Below are 19,042 nucleotides of genomic sequence, written 5' to 3' on the forward strand. Positions count from 1 at the left end.
CCGAAAAAAGGAAAGAAAGAAAAAAACAGCTTAATGCTGAGACTGGAGAATGGCTCAGCAGTTCAGAGCACATGTTGCTCTTCAGAGGTTCAGAGTTCAGTGTCTAGAAACTGTGTCTAGTCAATCACAGTTGACCGCTGTAACTTCAGCTCCAGTGAACTGACATCCTCTGCTGGCCTCCAAACATACATACATAAACACATATACAGCACTTAAATTAATAAAAAATAAATCTTTTTTAAAGAAAGAAAAAGTTTGCTTTTAGCTAACAGGAGAATTCTAGCTTGCAAACTTCAGTGGATGAAGTTAAACAGCAGTGTGAGTTATATTACCTAAATCCCTCTTTAATAGTAACACCAGAAAATAGATAAATTTGCATATGCAAAAGAGTTCTAACTTGTTTAAAGTGTAAGAAGCAATTAAACCTACCCATTGCCAGCTCTTTCAGTAGTGTAGAGCTGCATGTGCTGTTTCCCTACAGAAGAGGAAGAGTTGTCTTCTGAAGAAAGCGTCTCTTAGACTCTGTGGGTGGACACTGTGGAAGGTGAGGCTTCTTTGCTGCAGTGATAAAATTAGGTGAAAGCGATTGACCCATGGGCTTCATATTCATTCTACTTCCAGTGATTTAATTCACCCATGGGAAAACAAAACCCAGTAGTGATAATGGAAATGTGAGGCCTGTATTTATGAGACCAACCCATGCATATAGTTTGTAGAACTTTTTAGGAAATTCAAAGTCACCATTTAAGTCAGTAAGACATCTCATTGAAGCAGGGCAGTGGTGGCACACACCTTTAATCCCAGCACTTGGGAGGCAGAAGCAGAGCAGATCTCTGTGAGTTCAAGTCCAGCCTGGTCTACAAAACAAGTTTCAGGACAGGCAGGACTGTTAAACAGAGAAACCCTGTCTTTTTTTTAAAAAAAAAAAAAAAAAAAAAAGGCAATCTCATTGGATAAAGGCACTTAATGTCAAGTCTGGAGATCTGAGTTTAATCCCCAGGACCTGTGTAGTAGAAGGAGAGAATGAATTCCTGCAAGTTGTTCTCTGGCCTCTGTATTGTGTTTGCATTGTAGCAATGTCCTTTAAAAGGCTATAATATAATATAACTTTAAAAAAAAAGTGCAGCTGGGACTCTCTAGGAACAGAGATCCATTCATGAGATAAATAAATCCTACTATTATGTTTGTATGTGTATCTCTGTGTGTGAGTCCGTGCATATGATTGTCAGTACCTATACCTGCAGAGATCATAGTGTAGGATCTCCTGGAGCTAGAGTTGACAGGTAATTGTCAATTGCCCAACATTGGTGCTAGGAGCAATAGGTGCTCTTGACTGCTGAGCCATCTCACCCATAATGCTTGTGCCTTCCTGCTGGGAAAACCGACAGTGTTTTACTTACATTTCTGGCTGGATATGGTAGTATATGCCTGTAATCCTTCCCCTGAGAGAAAGAGACAGAAGGATCACCACAAGGTTGTTTATATCATCACAAGCCTGGTCTACATAGTGAGTTTCAGGCCAGCCGAAGCTACATTTTGTGTCTTAACAGAAACAAAACCCAGGAGAATTGGACACACTTGTAATCCCAGCACTGGGGAAACAGAAATAGGAAGGAGGAATCCTACAGTAGCTTGCTCACCAGATAGTTTGGCCTAATTGGTGGGCTCCAGAACAGTGAAAGATCTTGATTCAAAGGAGGTAAATGACATTCCTGCTTGTCCTTTAGCCTGCACATACTTCGTTTTTGTCTGTTTGTTAAATCAAAAATTTGATTCACAATTTCAGAAATGAAGCCAGCTATATTTAGTCGGTTAATTGGTTGGTTTTAGTGGTTTGGTTTTTTTTTTCTTTTGTGTATTGTGCATGCACATGTATGGTTGTACACACTCACAAGTGGGCCATAGATATTTATTTCATTGTCCCGTTCTATCACCCTCTATCTTACACCTTTTAGACAGGGTCTCTCACTGAACCTGAAGTAGGATGCTGGCCGCAAACCCAAGCAATATTCTTGTATTATCCTTCTCTAGTACTGGGATTACATGTGTTCATGGCCATTCCCAGTTTTTTCTGTGAGACTATAAAATTTGAACTCAGGTCTTCATGATTCTTCAAGCAAGTTCTCCTACCTGCTGAGCCACATCCCCAGTCCTGTCTCAGATTTCAAAGAACACCAAGAAATGTTGACTTTATAGAAATGGAGGAAAAGATCTCTAGGAAGAACAGAGGCCACAGATACTAAATCCAGTGAAGACAAATTCATTATTACCATGGTAAAAATGGTTCCCATTAGAGGTAGAGGCAGGCCAATCTGAGTACGAGGCCAACCTGGTCTACAGAGCAAGTTACAGGATGGCCAGGACTACTCAGTGAAACCATGTCTCAAAAACAAACAAATAAACGAACAAACAACAACAAAAATGGTTTCCATGGAGTGAGGAGATATAAACTGATGGCAGACGATTACTGTATGTCATTCTTTCCAGAAGTGTTTGTGTTGCAGGCAGCAGCTAGAGGATGTAGAGTGACTAAGGAGTGTTTTCAGTGGATTCTGGAGATGGTAAGGGAGGGAGACTTTGCTACTAGATAGTATCATGCTCTTACATACATAGAAAGGATAGAAAGGCAACCTTGAAAGGGAAGATGAGTCGCTTGTTGAAATTGGAAGCCAAAATGAAGATGGTAGAGCCTGTGGAAGTTTGCCGTGTTTCCCAATACCCGGTGTGTGGCAGAGGTAGGGTGGCTAAAAGGGAAATGAGGCTATACTCTAAATCACTATTATGCTTTTCCACCACCCATTGCTGGCTTCTCTGTTGAGGAGTAAGAAATTATAGAACAGCTGAGTGGGAAGACTGTTTCCAAGTATTTTTGTATTCTTTGGATCTTCCCCCCTAGAGTTTGGATTGAAAAAGTCTTTTTGGTTGACTTCCCTTGATGCACTCTAACCCCACATGTCAGCTGCCTGGGGACTGCCGCCACCAGGAACAGCCTCCCACAGCTCAGGGATTGAAGGGGGATCCAACGGAGCTGGCTAACTATTCGCTCAGCTTGGTTTTTCTATCTGAGGAAGTTAAACTTAACTCCCTGGGGCTGACAAAAAAAGGGAAAACACACACACACCTATAGGATCTCTTTATCATCTTCTTCTCTTCTTTATTTATTTTCTTACCTCTATCTAGATGTATCCCTTCTGTCTCTCTTGATGTCTTCCTTCTAACTAACTTTATTTTTACCCTTATAGCTTATGTATCCCAGCAGCATCTTTGAAGCAGTATAAAAATTAAAATATGGCTACATTCTGTTTTTAAGTGAATGATTTCAATGAATATAAGTTTTAAACAACATGTTTTCCATATTCCTTACATGAGTAACATTTTATGTATTATAGGTGAAAAGCAAATTATCCCATGAACCCACATACATTCATATTCAAGCAACTTATTATAGATTAATAGTGTAAGCAAGCAAAATATTTTTTTCTCAGCCAGTTCTTTTATAGGCAGGCTGCCTTTTGTGGTTACAAAGAGGGATCAATCATTTTATTATTTATCTCTAAGGATAATCTTATAAAAAATCTTAAAAGAATTGCAAATCTAAACTTTTATATATGAAAAACAATCAGTCAGCTCTGAATCCTCAGGGTGCAGACCCATTCTCAACAGTTCCTTATTTCAGGAAACTGAGAGCAGAAATGGGTTCAAAGAGTTAGACTTCTGATCACCAACCCCTGCTAGCGAGACAGTCGCATCAGCTAGTAATAATTGGAATGCTTTTTCTTGTTCCTTGACCTCATTAGTCCCTCACTCAACTATGTGCCTTTCTAAACTTTAGATTGTTTCTCAAGGGTTTTTACCTCAGAGTTATTAACAAAAACATCTTAACCTACCCGGCAATTTTGGTGCACGCCTTTAATCCCAGCGCTTCAGAGGCAGAGACAGCTGAATCTCTGTGAGTTCGAGGCCAGCCTAGTCTACACAGTGAGTTCCTGGACAGCTAGTACTGTTATACAGGGAAACCCTGTCTCGAAAAACAAAACAAAAAGCAAAAAAAGGCTTAACCCATCCTTACCTCATATTTAAAAATTTGTTCAGCTATGATACGCACTGAAACCTGCAAACACGTCTCCACATTAAAATGAAAAGAACTTGAGCTAGCTGGGTTTCTGGGACTCAGCTGTTTCTCTTTTCTTTTTCTTTCTTTTTTTTTATTATCTTTATTCATGTGGATTTGTGTTTTTGCCTGCATGTATGTTCATATGAGGTGCCCTGGAACTGGAGTTACAGATGGTTGTGAGCTGCCATGTGGGTGATGGGAATTGAGCCCAGGTCCTCTGGAAGAGCAACCAATGATCTTAATCACTAAGCCATCTCAGCCATCTCTCCACGTCCTTAATTGTTCTTCTTAATCATTAACCTAAGCCACAGTCTATAGGACTCCTCGAGAGAAGCTCATGCGTCCTAGCTGTGTGATACTTCCTTGTTCTTATTTTTTATCCTCTACACCCCCTGTTTTTTCAGGAGCTGAGTCAATATTTTATCCTATCTTTACCTATGTTAATTTTCCCACACTAAACTTAACCTTTGTCACTATCCCTTACTATATTAAAAGCCCTCAATCATCAAAATCCTATTTAAACTAACACTATTAATGTATAAAATTATTGCTTCAGTTAGACAGTACAGTTTAGGAGGAAAGCATCTTTATAGTAATCCACAAGTCAAAATGCCCGGTAGAATGGAATATTTCCATGAGATAATCACACTACATTAAAGGCAGTGGAAATCTCCTCATGCCTGTTCACACCATGCCAGATGGCAGTGGCAAACATGTAAAGATACAGCAGTAGCAAGAGGTATTCTGGGACTGAGGCTCTCAGGGGCCTTGCCCATCCAAGAGTCACCCATCAGTGCCTTGCATGCTGATGGGCTGATCCCCTGAAGTCAGTTGCCACCTGCTGCTCCTCTGGCATAGCCAACATCACCTGAGAAAGGAAAATTGACAGTCTTAGAGAGGAGTCAATGTCTAGTGGTCAGAGTACTACACTGAGTCAGAAACCTGAATCCAAGACCTCACCTATTTCGGTTTGGTAGCCTCAGAGAAATAATTCTTGATGTTTAAGCTAAGAAATATGAATTAATTAGTGATTAAACTAAGGAGCCTACTTTTCTAAGCCCCAAGTTCTATGTAGACACAAGGTGAGCTGACAGATATGTTCACAGCTGATTTCCTGCAGACAAAATTGCTATTCTGTAAAGAGGGTTGAATCTAGGTCTTAAGCAAGGTGGGCACATGCTCTACTGCTGATCCCCAGCCACAGCACTGCTCTTGATTTTGGAGGTGACTTTATTCTCTGTTCCCTCAGGTATTAGACAGGGAACTGAAAGATCTGTCCACCGTGGTGAGTCAGGAATTGGAGTGCGTGGATCGGATTGTTATCAGCCAGCCACAAGAAGTTCCTGCTCAGCTGCTGAAGGCATTAGAGAAAGATGCCAGAAATCTTCAGAAGTCTCTAGACTCCGTTAGTGACTCTTGGGGTTCCAGACTCCTCTACCTCCAGAATGCCATGGAAGTGAAACAGGTAGTGTCTTGGTTTGGGGCTTTGTTCTTTGTGAGCTTTTTGTTTGATTAAGTTGGGGTCTTTTAAGATTTATTTTTTATTATGTATTATGCCTAAGGACTCACACAAAGTCTGCAGAGATCTGGAGGGTCATGGTCTGACTTGCTGTGTATTTCTTAGACCACAGTGTTCAATCAGCACATGGAACTGGAAGGCAAACTTGAAGATCTGAGAGCCTGGGTTGACAGAACCAGTCTTACTCTGAACAGCAGGGGATGTGACAGTGAAACTGATGGGGACAACCTGCGTCACTCTCTCCAGCAGTGGGAGGTAAACGCCCACCCATCCCACCCTGTCCTTCAACAACACTGATTCTGAGAAAGTCTGAATTTCCTCTTAGAAATGAGATCAATTATGTTTAATTTTTAAGATTTTTATGCTCCTAGAGGTTCAAAACCTGTGACTCTTTTTCCTCTCAGTTATTCTCTGAGAGTCTCAAGAGTAACTTTATAGTACCAATTTTGTATCTTTCTTGTACTGTGTTTCTGGGCTCTGTCTCATCTTTCTCTTTCGATAGTATCCAATCTCGCACAATTTCTGAAGACATTTTCACCATTGACCTAGAGTGTGAGTAGCCAAGCTTTTTCTGTGGGCCAGATGGTGCCTTGTAACCCCAGGCTTTGTGTGTCAGATTTAGCCTAGAGGTCACAATCCTAGACAACTTGATATAGAGAGATTTTTTTTCTTCTTAATAAGCTCCAAACTAATAGTTCTTACTAACCAGTGAACGGAAGTTAAAATTATGACTTATAGCTACATAAACATATGTGCCCGTGTGTGTCTCCATCAGTTGTTCTTTTGTTACTGTTCTGTTCAGTGCATTGTTCTCTCTGTTGCTATATCCTAGAGTGTATCAGCTCTTAGTACTAAGTCATGAATTTTGTGTTACAGAAGAATGTCACCTTGTAAACTCTCTAGAAAGTAAAATGGAAATAGAGCTATTTCTCTTCTGTCCTCTCCCCTTTAAGTTCAATACCCAGAATTGCGTGTAGAACTGAGTGTAGAAGGAGAGAACCAATTCCTGATAGTTGTCAGCTGACCTCCATGCTCCAACAGTGCCATGAGTGCATCTGGGTTGATACACATGACACACACACACCAACACCAACACCATTATCATAGATTTTAAGATTTGATTTTGGGGGCTGGAGAGATGGCTCAGTGATTGAGAGCACTGACCTTTCTTCTTGAAGGTCTGATTCAATTCCCAGCACCTACATGGCAGCTCACAACTGTCTGTCACTCCAGTTCCAGAGGATCTGGGACCCTCACATAGATGATACTTGTAGGGGAAGCACCAATGCACATAAATAAATCAATTTTTAAAAAAGATGTTATTCTAGGGCTTGAGAGATAATTCAGCAATTAAGAGCACTGCCTGCTCTTCCAGAGACTCAGGCTCAATTTCAAGTGCCCACATAGCTTTAACTCCAATTTCAGAGGATCTGATGTGCTCTTCTGGCTTCTGTGGGCTCTGTATGCACATGGTACACAGACATACATGCAAGCAAAACAACCATACTCATAAAATAAGAGTAGATAAATATTTTTTTAATACAAAGATTTTTTTAAAAAAAATATTATGTATATGTGTTGAGGACCCGGGTGTTTGTGGCACACCAGAAAGGAAGTCAGATTCTCAGGCACTGGAGTTACAGCCTGTCCTGAGCTGCTCAGTGTCCTCTGGAAGAACAGTAGGTATTCTGAATCACTGATTCTCTCCAGCCACCTAAAAGTAAAGTCAGCTTAGTGAATCCAAGTAAGCTTCCTGCTTTCTCAGAACTGGACTACAAATTAAATAAATATAGATGCTTAAGTTTACATGCAAGATGTTTGGCTTGCATATGTGTCTGTTTGTGGTATGCACATGGTGAGGCCAGAAGAGGGCACTGAGTCTCCTAAAGCAGAGTTACCACCATATGGGCTCTGCGAATTGAGCCCAAGTCCTCAGGAATAGCAGTCTCTCCAGCCCAGAATCTTACATCAGAAATTAATGTTGTATTTTTTCCAAAACTTTTGTTTGTTTGTTTGTTTGTTTATTAAATTAAGCCAGGTCCTCTAATTTCAGCTGCTTGAGAGTTTGAGCTGAGAGAATCACAAATTCAAGGCCTTTCTGGACTATAAAATGAGTTCATGGCCAATTTGTTTTGTTTGTTTGTTTTGTTTTATTTTATTTTGTTTTATTGTTTTTATTGAGCTATATATTTTTCTCTGCTGTCCTCCTTTCTGCTCCCCTCCTGTTCTACCCTCTCCCGTGGTTCCCATGCTCCCAGTTTACTCAGGAGATCTTATCGTTTCTAATGTTCCATGTAGTTTAGATCCATGTGTGTCTCTCTTAGGGTCCTCATTGTTGTCTAGGTTCTCTGGGATTGTGAATTGTAGGCTGTTTTTTCTTTGCTTTATGTCTAAAAGTCAAGGCCAATTTGAACAGCTTAATAAGACCCTGTCTAAAATAAACCAGACATACAAAAGGAGCTGGGATGCATCTCAGTGGAAGAGTGGCTGCCCAGTATACACAAAATCCCCAGCTCTACCAAAATAAATAAATAAGATTAAGTCATATATGTTTTGGTTAGTAATAGCATAATTCTGTTAGCATAAATAATTGAAAGGTTGCTGAATTGTAAAGCTAGGTCCAGTAAAGGAAGCATTCTTGCAATCAGTGCCTTGTTTGGGGGAATTTGTAAAGAACAGAAAATGAGCTTTGCCATGCTGCTCTGGTCCTGTAGTCACCAATGCCAGTGATGAAAATAGGAGGTTATCTTTTCATTCTCAAAACCAGTAACTTTTCCATGACTAGAGAAATAAAAGTTGTCTATTTTCTTCCGTTTGTGTTTTTTCCTTACTTGTCTTAGGTTATAAAACAATCTATAGCTGAAAGGAAATCTCAGCTGGATGTTCTTGCTTTGGATGTTGAGCTCTTTATCAGTGAGCATGCACAAGATCTGTCTCTTCAGCAGAACCAACAGATGCTGCAGTTTCTAAATGAATTACAGAGGTCCTTCCATGACCTTGTGGAACAGACTGCAGCTCAGATGGAGGCATTACAGGACCATCTTCAGCAAATCCAGCAAGAAGTTCAGGTTAAGGTCAGACTGAACCAGCAACTGAGTTCACTTTGTCTATGGGGATGTCTTCTGGGGGTTTTCTGACCGGTCTCCAACGATCATGAATCCGGGAATCTAGGTTTATCAGCTTCAAAATCTTATGTCCTTCCAGGCCAGTATGACCTGGCCCAAGAAAGAACTGTTCTGTTTTTCTTGTTTTATGTGTGTAAGAGAATATATATGTTTGTGTGCAAATTGCATGTGCAAGTGTTTTCATTTTAGTGAGGCGCTACTCTTACTATGTCCCATTGTCTCAACTGCCATGCACAATTTGTAGCTAGCCCTTTCTACCTGTTGCTTTCTCAGCATTCATTTGAGACTATGAAGAGCATCTAGGTACTCTGAGCTCTGGACAAGAATGGCTCTGAAATCAGTTTTATTAAAAGACTTTTAAAAATAACTCAAAATAAGATTTCTTGACAGTCTTCAAATATCTGGCAGAAATATTTAATCAGAATAATATTGTTTTTAAGACAGTGTTTCACTGTGTAGCCTAGGCTAACTCTATGTGTAGCAGGTTGGCCTTGAGCTCACAGAGATGCCCCTGCCTCTGCCCATGTGCTGTAATTAAAGGCATTAGTCAGCATGCCTAACCTTGTTTTTGGAATATTTATGTTATTATTTTCTAGCACTTTATTTTCCTATGTGCTGAAGTGATGAGTTTTTCACCATGCAACATAGTGTACAAAAACAGGGTTGATGGTTTCCTTTCTTTTTCTTTCTTTATTTAAATCTGATGACAGTCCTACTATTTCCCAGCTTATCTCTCACCTTACAAAATTTAAATTTAACATAATTCAATTTTTAGTATCATCATAACCTTAGACTATCTTGAGTAATGCTTTTGCCATTTCTGCTATCTGAATAAATTGGTATACAACAAAATGATAGTAGAATTATCATGTTTCCCAGAAAATCTGTCTCAAGGGCTCCTGTGTTATGCAAAGTATAGTTGAGCTTTTGGATCAAACTTAAAGAAAATTAGGTTAATTTGTGCCTTCTGTCCCCTGGTACTGTCTAATTATTTCAACTGCTTTGAAACTGAAGTAAATCCTGATAAGTTTTTCAGGTTGCTCTTCATACCTGAGCATGTGTAATGCTCTTACCTGATCATTTAGATAGTCTAGTTTATCCTGTGTGTAATTAGTAAAGCACATTGGTTTGAGCCACCTTCAGCTTAACTGAAGCAGGTAATAAAATTGCATGTGAACATTTTAAGCATGGAATTAATTTCACGGTATGCATTAACCTTGTCAGAAACACTCTGCCTCTCTCTGTATTTGCTCTGAATGTGTGTGCGTTAACTTGTTTGCTTTGCTTTTTCAGATTCAGTCTGCACTCATCCTAACCCATGAAGATCCTGTTTCACAACTGAAGAACTCTTAGGAGTTCTCTTCCAGTGCACTTCTGTTTTTTCCTTAAGAAAAAAAGAAAGGGAGTGAGGGCCAGTATGGGCACCTGTTTGTAAGTGCAGGTGACTGTGACGTCAGAACGCCATCAGAAGGCAGTCTGGAAGAAGCAGTTTTTAGAACTATTATCAGGAGAAACACATCATGCTCAATTGTTGCTCAGTCGGGTACTCTAGTGTCATAAACTGACCTTAGAGATGGGGAAAGGATCAGGCATGGAAACATATTCCCCCCCTCTCTGGGCCTCACTTTTCCAGTGGTATTAGTATAGACACCCAGAAGACTAAGACAGTTGCTATTCTTGGGCTGTTTTCTTCTCAAAATAGCCAAACCACACTTCTTGACTCTGCCATGTAATCATTTTATTTAATGGTCTTATGCAGTTTCAAGACATTTGATTTATAAAGTCAGTTCAATTATTAAGAACCTCATTTAGCTTATCAATTATCCAAACTTTTGAGTTTTTACTTTTTGTTCTGATTACACTTTACCACATTTCTGACGTAAATTGCAGAATATCCTCTTGTTCCAAAGGAAGAACTTCTCAGAGAGACATCATCATCACCACTACCATGTGTGGTTTTCATTGTTGTCCATTCCAAAAATGATAATAGCAGTCTCCAAAGGAACTTGTAAACTAATCCGCATTAGGAGCACATCTCTGCAACTGTCCCTGACTATCATTCAACTGCACACCAGATAACAGACAGCCCAGATGAGGGGAGCTTCCAGAATATAACTTCTGTGCCTTTTTCTCTCCCTGTTTTCCACCAACCTTTCCATCTTTGATATATAATTGTCCTGTTTTACATTTCAGGAATATATCTTGTATCTGTAAAATGAAAGTTGATTGTTTCTTGACTCCTCTGCATTTTAATTAGACTCTGCAGAAGCATCAAAATACCTGCCATCAGAAGCTGGAGGACCTTCGCAGCTGGGCTGGACAGGCAGAAAGAGCTCTGGTAAGACACCAGGGCGGAGCCTCTCAGCAAGAACTCTCTGCTTTGCAGAAGGAACAAAGGGGCTTGAAGGTCAGTGTGAATTAATCCTTCTTGTCATTCCTTCAGTAAATGTTTGTCAAGGCTCCATAACAGTGCTTAGTAGCAACATCATTGCTAACCAGACATTGCTACCCTCATGAAAGCTTACGGCTTGGAAGAGATACATAGGCACACAAACTATCACAAAAAAAGGCATCAAACTGCTAACTATTACATGTATAAAGGTAAAGTTACATGAAAATACACCAGAAAGACAATCTAGGGTTTTCTGTAGGGTGCCAGGAAAGATTACTTCAAATAATGTCATTTAAACTGAGAAGGATATATAGGGCTTAGTGCACAAAGGGGTAGGAGGCAGAAAGTACACCAGGCAGAAGCTTCTACATCAGACTTAAGTTCGGAGGGGAACTGAACACAGCACGGTCAGAAACTGAAAGAAGACCCTTCCTCTGGGCTGCAGAGTAGTGATCGGAGATATCTTCTTGGATTTGTAGACCACACAGAGAGAAATGATGATAACCAGGAGAATGCAGTAGTCTCTCCTGTTGGTTAGACCCTAAAGAAAGGAATAGGTACTTTTCAAGTCTCCCAGTCAGTCCCTGAAAGCAGGTATTAGTGAACTATTGTTCTTGAACATATGTATTATTCTTGAACATATACAGTTTAATTTATAAATTAGGCACAATGAAAGATACATCCTTAACTAAATTAGAACAATTATTATACTATAATAGAAATCATCACTATTCTTGTCCTTTGGGGCCATTTTTATATGAAATGAGGACTCTTGGAGTATAAGCACCATAATACAGCAGATGACCTGATAGCTGAGTCTACTACTATGTATCTAATAGTCAAGTTGGATGAACTAGACAAAGGAGCTATTCACATCTCAAACTGGGTAGAGCAAGGTGAAGTGAGATTTTTTTTTCTGTGGGTGCGTGTTTTGCTTGCATGTGTGTACATGGCCACATGTGTCAGTGCCCATGGAGGTGTCAGATCCTCTGGAACTGGAATCATGAATGATTGTGAGCTGCCATATACATATTGGAAACTGAACCCAGGTCCTCCCCCAAAACAAATGCTCTTAACTGCTGAGTCAGTCCCGTCGTCGTCCCCCCCCCCCCCGCCCCCGCCGCCACATCATTTTGTTTGTTGTTTGCTTGTTTGTTTGTTTTAAGGCAGGAACCTTGACTGACCCAAAATTTGGCGTGTAGACCAAAATAGCCTTGAACTCACAAAGATCCTCCTGCCTCTGTCCCTGCTTCCCCTCTTCCCCTGCTGGGCTAGGATTAAAGGATAACCACCACGTCTACTAGGAGCGAGTTTCCATCACTTAATTTTTTTTTATTTCTTCCACTTTGCAAATAGAATTTTTAAATCTTAAAGTTCTTTTTTATTTATCATAATTGCAGATGTATCTCTTGTCTTCCCACCTCCACTATGTGTATGTGTGTTCCACACCATGCTTTTTTAGAGGCCAGTGACAGCAGGGTAGAGTCAGTTTTCTTCTTCCGTCTTTACATGGGTTCCAAAGAAGGAACTTATAAGTCAGTGGGATCTCATAGAAAGAATGCTCGCTGGGTGTGGTTGTGTGCACCTTGAATCCCACCAGAGACAAGTGGATCTCTGAGTTCATGCCAACCTGGTCTACAAAGTGAATTTTAGAACAGCCAGGGCTACACAGAGAAACTTTGTCTTGGGGGGTAGGGGGAGATGGAAGGAAGGTAGTTTGTTCTTTGAGACAATATCACCAAGTAAAAATCTCTACTGTTCAACACTGAATGTTTGCTGGGAAAATTAAATATATTAATTTTTTTCTTTCAGTATAAACTATAAGTAAACTCTTATCAAAAGATCAGAGACTGTGTGTGTGTCCTCATTATTCTATTAAAGACTTGAAAGGACTAAAAATAAAGGCAGTCATCTTTGTTTCTCTTTGTTAGGATTTGCAGGATGATATTCAGAATCATTCTGCCTCATTTGCCTCGGCTGTCAAAGACGTTGAAGGGTTCCTGGAAGAGAACCAGACCAAGCTGAGCCCCCAAGAGTTAACGTCTCTTCGAGAAAAACTTCATCAGGCTAAGGAGCAATATGAGGTTCTCCAGGAAAGGACACGGGTGGCTCAGAAGGAGCTGGAGGAAGCAGTAACATCAGCCTTACAGCACGAGACAGAGAAGGTAGCAGTCTGCCATATTTAATTGTTTTCCAAAGCCAAATCTTATGCCAGTATAGAAACTGGGGGACCTTTAGAGACACAGAAGAGCACTTTAGGAGCACGTCCATGAGTTGGTCTTTCTTTACCAAAAATGTCCAGGAGTTCAGATCAGGAGTGATTGGTAAAAAGTGTATTTTACTAAAACCAAAATGAAAACTTGCTTAATCTATAGTTTGTACTTTAGCTTAGATGCAATATTAGACTGGGTCAGAAAAAGCAGATGGTATGTTTCTTGCATGAATATTGATTGATGACCTAAGAGTATTAGAAAAATAACTATAGGATCTTTTGGGGTATAGGCTTTACTCACAGGCGGGCTGTATAGTTACAGTGTGGACTGTGGGACTAGGAGAAACTGAAGAGCAAAACTAAAAGGTGAAGTCTTGAATGGTTTTACTCAATATTGGCGGGTTGAAGGGTTGAATTGGATCCTTTGTTCGGCTGTATACTACTTCTGTACTAATTGGAGAGTAGAAATCATGGGAAGGAGAAGCAAGCTACACAAAGATGAATGTTAAAAAATATATGAATATACATCTTAGCACATCCTTTTTTGTTATTTTGTTTTGGGGGGGGTTATTTTTGTCTTTTTTCCAAGGCAGAGTTTCTCTGTATAACAACTCTGTAGACTAGGCTGGCCTTGAACTCACAGAGATCCACCTTTCTCTGCCTTCCGAGTGCTGGGATTAATGTCATGCGCCACTATGCCTGATTTAGTGTGGCCTTTTTAAGTATAATACTTGAAGAACTAGAGAGTAGAATTGAGAGGCAAATTTAACAACTAAGTGCTCAGTTTGGCTGTGATAAAGGTGACAGATATCTTCAGGAAAGAATAGCCAGATAAGAATGGTACCTATGGCATATCTTACTCTTCCACCTAGTGTGTCACCTCTGCATAGTTAGGAAGGATTCAGTGCATCACCTTTGTATAGTTAGGAAGGATCCAGGAATAGTGCTGCATTTGCAGGACCTTTCTAAATTCTGACATTTGTCCTTTTCATTGCAGTATTTTTGGTTATTTTTCTTTAAGCTATTCTGCTATTGAGGAAAGCTGGAGTTTATCTTAAATAACTATTTTCACAAGTTTTAGAAGATTCCCATTCTTTGTTGCATGGAAAGATTGTATAGCAGGACAGAGCATTACTTTTTAGCACTGGCCTCCTTTCCCACTCGCCTTATTAACCGTTCTCTCACAGTGGAGTGCCAAGGGTGTTCTCACTGGAGTACCTCTGCATTTCAGAGTAAAGCAGCAACCGAGCTGGCAGAGAACAGGAGGAAGATTGATGCTCTCTTGGATTGGGTGACTTCTGTGGGGTCATCTGAAAGACAGCCGCAGACCAGCCTTCTAGGAATGGAGCAACTCTCTGGAGCTAGCCTTGAAACCCGAGCCTTGGATGCCACCGATGGTTATGTGGAGGGGAACCAAGTACCAGAGAAACTGGACAGGCAATATGAGTTAATGAAGGTAAGGACGTTAGCTTGTCTTTGATGGGTTTAGAAAGGAACTTTCTCACTCTAGAAAACTGATCACAGCCTTAGTTTGTGTCTTTGATATCACAGCAGCTTGGACACTGTCAGCCTTTGAGATACTGTTATCCTTCCAGGTAGATCCAGGCCTCTTTCCTGGTACTGAGAAGATAGCTCAGTTGGTAAATTATTTGCCACACAAGCATGAGATCCAAGTTTGAATTATCATAACCCATGTTAAAATGTGGCATAGTGGGGCATGCTAAGAATCTTAGCATGGGGATTCCATGTTGGGGTCCCAGCCAGCCTAGCCTGATTCCAGGTCCAAATGAGAAAGTAACTCAAAAAAATAATGTGGGTGGCTTTTGAGGAACAGCACCCATAATTGATCCCTGGTTACATACGCATGCACTTGTTCATGTGCACAAATAGAAACTCATACACCCAAAACCAATACGCTTTTCTTGGGTACCCTTGTCTATATACCAGATACCAGTATTGACAAATTCCTTGAAAACAAATTTTGTCTGTAATCTGCAGCCTGACCTCACCTACATGTTCATCCAACCTGTTCTTTGGATATTCCTAACTTCCCAAACTAATAACCATCCTAGATTTTTTTCTCTTGCTCTCCCATATTGAGCCATTTTATTTGTAAGATGCTGTATCTTTACATAACTTTATTTTACCTTCCAGATTAAGTCCAAACTCTTAATATGGTTTACTGTCATTACCACCCTCCTAGGATCTGTTTCTGCTTACTTAACCTCATCCTTCATCTTCCTTCCCTTTGAGTCTCCAGCTGCCAAGTTCTCACACCCTGAACTCTTGCGTGCTCTTAGAATTTTCTTTCTCCTTATGCTGAACATAAAGGAAGGCATGGCTCATAGTTAATTTTTTCTTTTATTCTTCAGATCCTAGCATAGAGTTTACTTTCTCTAAAGAGTATTCTTCACCACTCCCACATTTAATATATTCTTTTATTTGTATATTCTTAGGACTTCAATGTAGAGTTTTAGCATATCTGACCCTTAACTCATTCCATAACTTTAGTTGGACCCTGTAACATCTTTTGGCATTCACATATCTCATCTTAAATACGATATTATCTACCTACAGCAGTAGGTTTTTTTTTTAATTTGTTTTTTACAATAGGGTCTCACTATATAGCTCTTGTTCTCCTTGAACTCACAGAGATTGAAAGCATATGCTGCCACACCTGGTCCTACAGTGAGTGACATTTTGAAACAGAGGTGGAAATTGCTCTACCCCTAGCTGTAAATAACCAATTGTTCACATTTTCTCACTGACAATCATCTTTGGGGTAATTTATTCACCAGGCACATCACCAAGAATTGCTGTCTCAGCAGCAGAATTTTATTGTGGCCACCCAGTCAGCTCAGGCCTTCCTGGACCAACATGGTCACAATCTTACACCTGAGGAACGACAGAAGCTACAAGAGAAACTAGGTGAACTGAAGGAACAATATGCAGCTTCCCTGGCCCAGTCAGAGGCAGCGCTGAAGCAGACGCAGACACTACGAGATGAACTACAGAAGTTCCTGCAAGACCATAGGGAATTTAACAGCTGGCTAGAGCGATCTGAGAATGAGCTGAACGGTATGCATAAGGGCAGCAGCAGCCCTGAAGCCCTGTGCTCCTTGCTAAAGCGGCAAGGAAGCTTCTCAGAAGATGTCATTTCCCACAAAGGAGACTTGAGATTTGTGACTATCTCAGGACAGAAAGTCTTAGACACAGAAAACAATTTTGAGGAAGGCCAGGAACCATCAACTACCAGAAGCCTAGTGAATGAAAAGCTGAAGGACGCAACAGAAAGATATAACACGCTCCACTCTAAGGTAAGGGGAGACCCCCATCAACCTCCAGAGAAACAATCTTGGCAGTCCTCAAACAACCATGTTTAAAGTTTCTAAGGCTCAGAATATGGGCCACCGTGTGTTAACCATAAGCAAATTGGTTTCATGAGCTATATAAAAAATGCAGACTGTGGGCCCATGGTCTAACACCTAGTCCGTCAGTGTTGGAATGTGTATCTCACCATTGGGGAAGGGAGAGGTGCTCATCTTCCTGTGTTCTGACCAGTGTCTTGGGCTTATCAGAGGCATAGCACAGCAAAATTTAAACCAACTACAATCTTTATTCCTACACAGTGTGCTCTAGGATGAATCCTTATCTTCCTGCAAGTCCAAAAAAAAAAAAAATCTTTGTTCCTCCTAAAGTTGAGAATCTACACACCACTCCCTGTCAACAGCTCCCAAAAGGAACATTTTTTTCACCTTTCATTCCTGACTTTTGCCTAGAGTCTGATGTATATTTCTTTGGTGGCATGTCGTGTAAATCATTAAGTCTTCCCAGGGACATAACAGGATGAGATGACTAGTATAGTACAAATAATGACGAACTCGCTTGTAGACACTAAAACCGTGCTCTGAAGCTGCAGTCACCTCCCCCTCATCCCCAACAGCACAGGGTTCTTTCTTTGAACACTATTCTGGAAGCTGCTACCTTTTGGTTTCTTTCTTCCTTTGGCATAGTGTACACGATTGGGCTCTCACTTGAACATGCTGCTAGGCCAGTATCAGCAATTCCAGAGCAGCGCTGACAGCCTGCAGGCATGGCTGTTGACTTGTGAGGCCAATGTGAAGAAGCTCCTCTCAGAACCTGTTGCCTCTGACCCTGCAATCCTGCAACAGCAGCTTGCAACAACAAAGGTAAGCAGATGTAGACCATGTGTGTGTGTCAAGGTCTTTCATTTCATTACTTAGAGGGAACTAATAAAATATATACTAATGCATTAGTTGAGGTAGCTTAAGCAAGATCTGATTCATAAATTCTTTAATATCTATGTCTGTGGATAAATAGAAATTTCTATAAGGTTGGCTACTATTTTAGGTTAATAGAATCACCTTAAATTACTCACTGAAATGTGGGGGTTTTGTTTTTTGTTTGTTTGTTTGCTTTTGTTTTGGACAAGCAGCAGTTACAGGAAGAACTGGCTGAGCACCAAGTCCCTGTAGAGAAGCTTCAGAAAGCAGCCCATGACCTAATGGAAATTGAAGGAGAGCCAGCCCTGGACCATAGGCCTATTCAAGAAACTACAGGTATCAGCGGTACTCCTACCCCCTTAGGTCTACTGTGATCTTTGGTTTGCAGTACATAGCACTCGGTGTCAGCAGGTATCAAGAGCACTAAGATAAGGGCAGGGGACAGAGCTCACTCTCCAGTGAACTCTCTTACCCACTGCCTTCAACCCTTTCAGTATCTGCTGTCTACTTGTTCCGTGCTTCTTACATTTTCTAAGTAAACTTGCCATTCCCAAGTTTTACTGCCTTTGAAGTTTCTCCTGTTTCTTACCTAACATTTATTTCATTGGGTTCTCCCCTAGTGATGAAATTCTGTTCATTTTTCAAGATTTAGCCAAAGGTGCAGCATGATGGCTTTAGTCAATGCATTATATATTTGAAAATTATTAAGAGGGTGAATTTTTAAATGTTTTCACCATGAAAAGTGCTAAGTACGTGAAGTAACCATGTTAACTAACTTGATGCAGTCATTTCATAATGTGTGTACATTCTAAAATATGATTTGTGTGCCATAAATATCTATCCTTTTTATTTGCCAAGAGTCAAGGGGAGGAAGGAAAAGAGACAAAGCTGAGATTTTATGGCCTTTGTCAAATCCTAACCGTTAACCCAGTATCTTAGTTACTTTGCTGTGATAAAACACCACTACCAAGGCAACTTATTTAGGAAACATTTAATTGGGTCTATTGTTCTAGAGGGCCAGAGTCCCAAATGGCAGAACAAAGTCGTGCTGGCAGGAAGAGCTGAGAGCTCATGGCTTGAACCACAAGCAAGATACACAGAGAGAGTGCACTGAGCATGTCAGGAGGCTTTTGGGGCCTTAAATAAAACCACCCTCAGTGACACACTTTCACAACAAAGCCATCCTCCTAGTCTTCCCATCTGGGGATCAAGTATTCAAGTGTCAAAGACTCATGAAAGAACATCTCATCAAACCACCACACCTTGTCACTCAAAAAGCAAAAAATAAGAAATAATTATTGTGAGTTCCTCTAGAACAGCTTCTAGTACCGGTACAGTAATCAGGGCTTTTTATAGTTAGTTGTTATATCTCTTCTATCAGTGCTGATTTGCAGTCTTCATTTTGTTAAGACCAGAACTTTATCTTAACTATCTTT

At 40.4% G+C, this 19,042-nt stretch overlaps 1 protein-coding gene across 16 annotated transcripts in view; it reads left to right on the plus strand.

Moving 5' to 3' along the window:
* Macf1 (microtubule actin crosslinking factor 1) overlaps nucleotides 1–19,042 on the plus strand; it is a 333,972-nt gene that overhangs the window by 215,187 nt on the left and 99,743 nt on the right. For 10 of the 16 annotated variants that reach the window (XM_085686536.2, XM_085686537.2, XM_085686541.2 and 7 more), the window contains 9 exons: nucleotides 5,364–5,579; nucleotides 5,739–5,888; nucleotides 8,474–8,707; nucleotides 11,016–11,165; nucleotides 13,082–13,315; nucleotides 14,594–14,818; nucleotides 16,161–16,679; nucleotides 17,376–17,552; nucleotides 17,819–17,942. In XM_085686536.2, the coding sequence (XP_085542662.2) occupies nucleotides 5,364–5,579; nucleotides 5,739–5,888; nucleotides 8,474–8,707; nucleotides 11,016–11,165; nucleotides 13,082–13,315; nucleotides 14,594–14,818; nucleotides 16,161–16,679; nucleotides 17,376–17,552; nucleotides 17,819–17,942 (2,029 nt within the window). The remainder of the gene's footprint in view (nucleotides 1–5,363; nucleotides 5,580–5,738; nucleotides 5,889–8,473; nucleotides 8,708–11,015; nucleotides 11,166–13,081; nucleotides 13,316–14,593; nucleotides 14,819–16,160; nucleotides 16,680–17,375; nucleotides 17,553–17,818; nucleotides 17,943–19,042) is intronic. The other 6 variants (XM_087904633.1, XM_085686544.2, XM_085686552.2 and 3 more) reach the window with 1 other exon arrangement.

Source organism: Myodes glareolus, chromosome 3 (assembly GCF_982192425.1).
Source record: "Myodes glareolus chromosome 3, mMyoGla1.1, whole genome shotgun sequence".
Lineage (NCBI taxonomy): Eukaryota > Metazoa > Chordata > Mammalia > Rodentia > Cricetidae > Myodes > Myodes glareolus.